Raw genomic sequence first — 8,058 nt, 5'->3', positions numbered from 1 at the left:
TTCTACACTGTGGATGAAGTGGGGGTACAAAACAGGATTAATGGAAAAGACAGAGAATATTTCTGGGTCTTATTCCTTTATCTAACTAACAAGTCTATATATACACACATATACAGAGAGAGAGATTTGTGTGTGAGTGTGTGTGTGTGTGTGTGTGTGTTGTCTATATTTTTAGTCCTAAATATCAATATGTGTTTTTGAAAATGAATACCAAAATAGCTTTTGCACATACAGGTAAATTCAGTTCCTCAATTGTTCCTTAATTTTTAATTTCATATCATGACTTTATTATATTAATTACCAACAGTATTTATCCAAGGTATCTAATGAACTTAATATTTTATGGTATTTTTATATCTACCCAACCTTTTGTAAAAAATGCAAAAAGTTTGCTGCTTATAACAATTCAAGAGACCATAGATCATAGAATTTCACCATAAAATTTTTAATTTTTTACACATAGGATATCAGAAAATGTTAATGAAGAAGATCTTTAAAATGATTTACAATTTCAAAATATAGGCAAATTTTAATTCCATAGTTAAATATTGCTTTGGAAGAAAAAGGATGTATGCTTACTAGAAAGAAAATATAAAATAACAAGACAAACTGCTCAGTCAGTAAGCTGTTCGTTCTGTTTTCTTCTTGTTCTCATTATTGGCAGTTATCTGATGATACCTATATATAAGAGAGTACACATTAATTGTGACGTTCATAAAAATTCTATTCATATTATTGAATTTAACCTTTCTCCAATATTTCTCTTTACTTTTCCTTTCAAGTCTCCCTGTTAACAGGCACCATTTCATTTCATGTGGTCCCATTCTCTGCCACCCCTGTTGCAAATATGTTTCTCAAAGTCACTCATAAAACTCGGAGCCTCCCCAGCCTTCCCTTAAAATCTCTCACCTCCCATCACCATATCTTAGTATACAGCTCCTGTGGACATTCCTGCTCTACTAGAAGCCATATCAATTCCCAGAACTCCAGAAACCCATAGGTCAGGCAGACTGCCAGAACCCCAATAGACCCTATACTGGACCAGAGGACTCACTGGCCACCAGGAATGTAGCCCACTAAAAGCAGAAGACCAGGGAAGAAATAAAAACCAAGGAAGGGGGGAGACACACATCTAACAAAGACAAACTCAGAAATCAGCACCAAAATCTATAATTACTCCAAACCCAGATACCTAGAGGCCAGCATAAGAACACAATCAAAAACTTCCTGGACAATATGGCAACACCAGAGTTCAGCTATCATACTACAGCAAGCCCTGGATATTCCAACACAGCAGAAGCACAGGAAAAATGACCTTAAACCCAATTTCAAGAAGATGAGAGATGTAGGAAATTAATAAATCCCTAATAGAAAGCCAAGAGAAAACTAGCAAGCAGGCAAAGGAATTAAATAAAACTGTTAAAAACCTTGAAAATGGAAATGAAATCATTAAGGAAAACACAAACTGGGGGAACCTGGCAAATGGAAAATCTAGGAAAACAAATAGGAACTACATATGCAAGCATCACCAAAAGAATACAAGAAATGAGAGAGAGATGTTTTTCTGAAACAAAACATCAAAGAAATCTGGGACACTATGAAAAGAACATAGGAAAATAATAGAAATAGAAGAAGAGGAGCAGAAGGAAGAAGAAGGAGGAGGAAGGAGGAGGACAGAGGAGTAGGAGAGAGGAAGGGAGGAAAGGAGGGAGGAGGAGGAGGAGGAGAAGGAGGAAGAGGAGGAGGAGGAAGAAGAGGAAGAAGAGGAGGAGGAGGAGGAGGAGGAGGAGAATCCCAGCTCAAAACTCAAAAAATATTTTCAATAAAATTGTATTATTTAAAATACAATTAGAAAATGTTTCTAACCTAAAGAAGGACATGCCTACACAGGTACAAGAAGCCTACAGAATACCTAATAGATTGGATCAGAAAAGAAAGTTCCCCGCCACATAAAAATTAAAACACTAATTATACAGAAAAAAGAATATTAAACACTGCAAAAGAAAAGGTAGATCTATTAGAATTATACCCAACTTCTCAACAGTGACTCTAAAAGCTAGAAATAACTGGACAGATATCCTATAGACTCAAAAACATGAAATAAACTCGCATCAGCAAAAACAAAAGAAGGAAAATATACAAACACACACAGATACACACACATACACACATACACACTCACACATACACACACATTGCCAACAGCAAGAAGAACAAAATAACAGGAATTAGCAATCTTTGGTTACTGATATCTCTAAATGTCAGTGGGTTCAATTTCCCAATAAAAGGATACAGACTAACAGAATTGATGAAGCACTAGGATCCATCTTTCTACTCCACACAAGAAACAAACCTCAAAGGTAGACATTACCTTAGAGTAAAGATTTTTCCAAGCAAATGGACATAAGAAGCAGTATAATGTAACCATTTTAATTTCTAACAAAATAGACATTATGAATCAAATAGATATAACAGATATTTACAGAATACTTCACTCAAACAAAAAAGAATATGCCTTCTTCTCAGCACCTCACAGAACTTTTTCCAAAATTGACTACATATTCAATTATAAAGCAAGTCTCAATATATAATATAAAATTGAGATAATCTCTGAAGTATTCAGAACACCATGGATTAAAGCTGGCTTTCAACTAGAGAAACAATAGAAAACCTACAAACTCATGGAAACTCAAAAACTTTCTACTGAATGAGAATAATTGGGTATAGAAAGAAATAAAGGAAAAAAGGGATTCTTAGAATTTAATAAAAATTAGTGTACAACATACCCAAATTTATGGGACATGATAAAGGGACTGCTAAGAGAAATGTTCATAGCACTAACTACCTACCTAAAAAAGTGAGAGTTCTTCATAACTCTCATGAAAGGTTATAGGTACAGAGACAAAATTTAGAGCTAAGATGAAAGGATGGACTATCCAGAGAGTACCCCATTCGGGAGTCCATCCCATCATNAGCCACCAAACCTAGATACTAATGCTCATGCCAGCAAGATACTGCTGAAGGGACCCTGATATTGCGGCCTCTTGTGAGGCTATGCCAGTGCCTGGTAAACACCGAAATGGGTGCTCACAGCCAGCTACTGGATGGAACACAGGGTCCCCAATGGAGGAACTAGAGAAAGTACCCAAGTACCTGAAGGGGGCTGCAACCCTGTAGGTGGAACAGCAACAGGAACTAACCAGTACCCCCTGGGTTTGTGTTTCTAGCTGCATATGTAGCAGAAGATGACCTAATCGGCCATCAGTGGGACAAGAGGCTCCTTGGTCTTCCAAACTCTATATGACCTAGCACAAGGCAAGGCCTGGGCCAAGTAGGGGGAGTGGGTGGGTAGGGGAACAGAGGTGGGGGGAGGGGTATGGGAAACTTTCCGGATAGCATTTGAAATGTAAATAAAGAAAATAATAATAAAAAAAAAAAAGTGAGAGTTCTTAACAGCATACCTAAAATCTGTAGAACCAAAAGAAGCAATGTCATTCAAGAGGAATACATTGCAGGAAATAATCAAGTTGTGACTAAGAACAATAAATTAGAAACAAAGAGAACACTCCAAAGAATCAATGAAACAAAAGAGTTTTGATCTTTGGGGAAATCATCAATGTAGACAAACTCTTATCCAAACTAAAAGACAGACAGACAATATCCAAAATAACAAAATCAGAAAAGGCGGGGGTTGGGGGTGGTGGTGGAACATAACAAAAGACACTGAGGAAATTTAAAAAAAAAACAACAATTCTTACTTCAAAACCTATACTCTACAAAATTAGAAAACTGAAAGAAATGAAGAATTTTCTTGATAGATACCATTTACCAAAGTTAGATCAAGATCAGATAAACAATATAAATAGACCTATAACCCCTAAGAAAATAGAATCAGCCACTAAAAATCTCACATCCCAAAAAATTCGAGGAACAACATGGTTTTAGTGCAGAGTTCTGCCAAATTTAAAAGGATACTAAATTCCAATCCTCCTCAAATTATTCCACAAAAATAGAAACAGGGGGAACATTGACAAATTTATTTTCTAAGGCCACAATCACCCATCCATATACCCAAACCACACAAAGATTTAACAACAATAAAAAAAAGAATTACAAATTTTCCTCATGAATATTGATACAAAAATACTCAATAAAATACTTGCAAACTATTAAGTCTACTATTAAGTAGACTTCCTTCCAGAAATTTAGGTATGATTCAACAGAAAAAACTCAGCCAATATAATGTACAATATAAACAAACTGAAACAACCAATTGATCATTGCAGAAGATGGTGAAAACGATTTGATAAAAATCCAACACACCTTCAAGGTGAAAGTCTTGGAGAGATAAACACATACAAGTGCCACACTTAAGCATAATAAAGGCAATTTACAGCAAGCCTTTAGCCAACATCAAATTAATGGAGAGAAATCCAAAGCAGTTCCATTAAAATCAGGAATAAGAAATGGTTGTCTACTCTCTCCATATCTATTCAATATAGTACTTAAAATTCTAGATATAGCAACAAGAAAACCAAAGGTGATCAACGAGATACAAATTGGAAAGGAAGAAGTCAAAGTATCATTTACAGATGATATGATAGTATACATGAGTGACCCCAGAAATTCTACCAGGGAAATCCTACAGCTGATAAACACTTTTAGTGAAGTGAATAGATACAACATTAACTCAAAAAAAAATCAGTAGCCCTCCTATATACAAATGATAAACTAGATGAAAAAGAAATGAGGAAAACATCACCCTTCACAGTAGCCACAAAAAATATAAAATATCTTAGGGGAACTCTGACCAAGCAAATAAAAGACTTGTATGATAATAAATATCAAGTCTTTGAAGAAAGAAATTGAAGAATATATCAGAAGATGGAAAGATCTTCTATGCTCCTGGATTGGTAGGATTAACATATTAAAATTGGCCATCCTACCAAAAGCAATTTACAGAGTGTGTAATCCCCATCAAAATTTCAACACAAATTTTTTTGGCATTGCAAAGATAAATCTCAACTTTATAAGGAAAAAAAAAAAACAGGAAAACTAATACAATCCTGTACGATGAATGAATCTCTGGAAGTATCACCATCCTCGATTTCAAGCTATACTACAGATTTATAGTTATTGACATAAAAACAGACAGGTTGGTCAACTGAATAAAATCAAAGACCCAGACATAAATACATATACCTATGGATACCTGACTTTTGATTAACAAACCAGGAATACACAATGGAAAAAAAGAAAGAAAACATCTTTACTAAATGGTGCTGGTCTAACTGGATGACTGAATGTAGATGAATGCAAATGAATTCATATCTATCACCCTGAATAAAACTCATGTCCAAATACATCAAGGACTTCAACATAAAGCCAGATACACTGACCCTGGTAGAAGAAAAGATGGGGAACAACCTTGAATTTATTGGTACAAGAGACAACTTCCCAAACAAACCACTAATAGTATGGACAATAAGAACATCAATCTATAAATGGGACCTCATGTACCTGCGAATCTTCTGTAAGGCAAAGGACACTGTCAAAAGGACAAAATGGTAGATTAAAGAACTATAAGAGATTTTCATCAATCTCACAGCCCAATAGAAAGCTTATATCTAAAGCATATAAAGAATTCAAGAAACTAGACACCAACAAACCAAATAATCCAATTTATAAAATGGGGCACAGATTTCAACAGAAAATTCTGAACACAGGAATCACAAATGACTAAGAAATATTATCACTTAAAAGAGATACTCAGCATCTTTAGTCATCAGGAAACTGCACATCAAAACAACTCTGAGATTCTATCTTACATATGTCAAAATGGTTAAGATATAAACACAAGTGACAGCTCATGCTGGGTAGAATGGGGATCAAGAGGAACACTCCTCCATTGATGGTGAGAGTGTGATTTTTTATAACCACGATGGAAATCAATATGGCGGCTTATCATCCAGCTCTACCACTCTTTGGCATATATCCAAAGGACACTCCATCCGACCACAAGGACACTTGCTCAGCTATGTTCATTACAGCATTATTGATAGGATCCAGAAACTGTAAACAACCTAGAAGTCCTGCAACTGAAGAATGGACAAAGAAAATGTGGTAAGGTGTTAAATACAATGACATCATCAAATTTGCAGGCAAATGGGTGGAAATAGGAAACATCATCCTGGGTGAGGGAACCCAGACCCAGAAAGACAAACATGGTATGTACTCATTTATTGAGCAGTAGCTGTTAATTAAAGGACAATCATCATACAATCCACAGACCCAGAGAAATTTAGGGATGGTGGAATGACACATTGATCTCCCTGGGAAAGGGAAATAGAATAAATTTGGTGGGTGGGTGGGGATGGGAACAGGAGGAATCAGGTAGGGGTGGGAAAGTAGAGGGAGATAATACTAGGAGAGATCACTGTAATGGAGGGGTATTTGGGGGCAAGGTAAAAACCTAATGAAGTTAACACTTTCTGGAATCTATGAAAATGATTCTAAGGATGTCCCCTAGCAATGGGAGATGCGAAGCCTGAACCAGCCATCTTCTTTAACAAGGCAAGTCTCCTAGCAGTGGGACTGAGATACCAACCTAGCCACAATACCTTCGACCTAAAATCTGTCCTGCTTGTAAAATGTTTTGGAGAATCCTTTGGGTATATGCCCAAGAGTTTATAGCTGGGCCTTGAGTTAGATTGATTCCCAGTTTTCTGAGGAACTTTCATATTGACCTTGAGGGATTGAATGCCTGAGGCTGCTTGGATGGCCAGGAACCAGAGACAGAACAGCCCAGATACTGAGAATAGAAGCAAACATACCGTTTAAAAATACTGAATGAAATACTTTCTAAGGATGTTCTGCTGTACTCATGGATCCAATGCTATAGCACCAGTGCCCAGTTATCATCAGACTGGTATCATGCAACAACTGAAGGGAACAAAGCACATCAAAACACTAAGCCAAGCCAGGGGAATGCTTCAGAAGATCAGCACAACAGATCTAGAAGCCAGAGGGATCAAGGACACCATGAGAATGTAGCCCACAGAATCAACTAAGCAGGGCTCATAGGGGCTCACAGAAATTGAATCAACAAACTTGGATTACATCTTTGTTTGGGTCTGAGATAGGTTCTCTACATATACCTTATGGTAGTGTGTTCTTTTGACATTCCTAATGGTGGGAGCTATGGTTGTCTCTGATTCTTTCACCTACTTTTAGGATCCCTTTCCTCCTACTGGGTGGCCACACCCAGCTTTGATATGAGGGTTTATACACAGTTTTATTGTACATTTCTAGGCCATGTTTGGTCAATATCTGAGGGCTAGGCTGCTTTTTTTAAAATGCAAACAGAGGAGCTGATATGAAAGAGAGAAGAAGGGGGAATGAGTGGAAGGAGTGAAGAAGGGGTAACTGTGGTCCAGTAGTAATCTGTGAGAAGAATAAAAGTTTTAAAAAGCAAGTCATTCAGAATGTAGAAGGGAAAGGGTGGCTATGTGTCCTTGGTGGGCTCATTAGATTGGACTTCCATAACAAAGCATCAGCCATGTGGCTTAAACAGGAGGTTTTGCTTTGGTTTGTTTGTTTGTCTGTTCCAGTTGAAGGCTAGAAGGTCAAGATTAAACTATCCTACTGAGAGGCAAGATAAATTCTGTCCTCTGACTTCCCTTGTGGATGCCTGTCCTCTTATTCAGTCTTCACATCGCTTGTCCCCTGTGTACCATCTTCCTTTACATTACACCTTGTATCTTAGCCTCTTTTTTTTTTAATGTAAAGACATGAGATTGGATTAAGGCATGGTCTACTGGCTTTATTTTACAATAATCACCCATTTAAAGGCTCCAGTTCAAAATAATTATACATTCACATGAGGAAAAAAATGAGATTGAGGCTTTAATGTACAGCACAACCTATAGCCTAGCAGTGGGGAAGATGTGCAGGGATGATCACAAACCCCAAAGCAGCTTGGACTACACAGAGAGTTTGTGATTATCCTGAACGAGAGAGAGAGAGAGAGAGAGAGAGAGAGAGAGAGAGAGAGAGAGA

The 8,058-nt window shown here is 37.0% G+C and overlaps 1 protein-coding gene across 1 annotated transcript in view; it reads right to left on the bottom strand.

Moving 5' to 3' along the window:
- Positions 1-433: 433 nt before the first annotated feature.
- Ankrd7 (ankyrin repeat domain 7) overlaps positions 434-8,058 on the bottom strand; it is a 12,643-nt gene continuing 5,018 nt past the window's right edge. Inside the window, exon 6 of the mRNA XM_021191681.1 lies at positions 434-678. Coding sequence (XP_021047340.1) covers positions 618-678 — 61 coding nt within the window. The 3' untranslated portion in view covers positions 434-617. The remainder of the gene's footprint in view (positions 679-8,058) is intronic.

Source organism: Mus pahari, chromosome 2, assembly GCF_900095145.1.
Source record: "Mus pahari chromosome 2, PAHARI_EIJ_v1.1, whole genome shotgun sequence".
NCBI lineage: Eukaryota > Metazoa > Chordata > Mammalia > Rodentia > Muridae > Mus > Mus pahari.
Note: the sequence above shows the minus strand (reverse complement) of the source record. Positions and strands in the feature narration are given on the sequence as shown.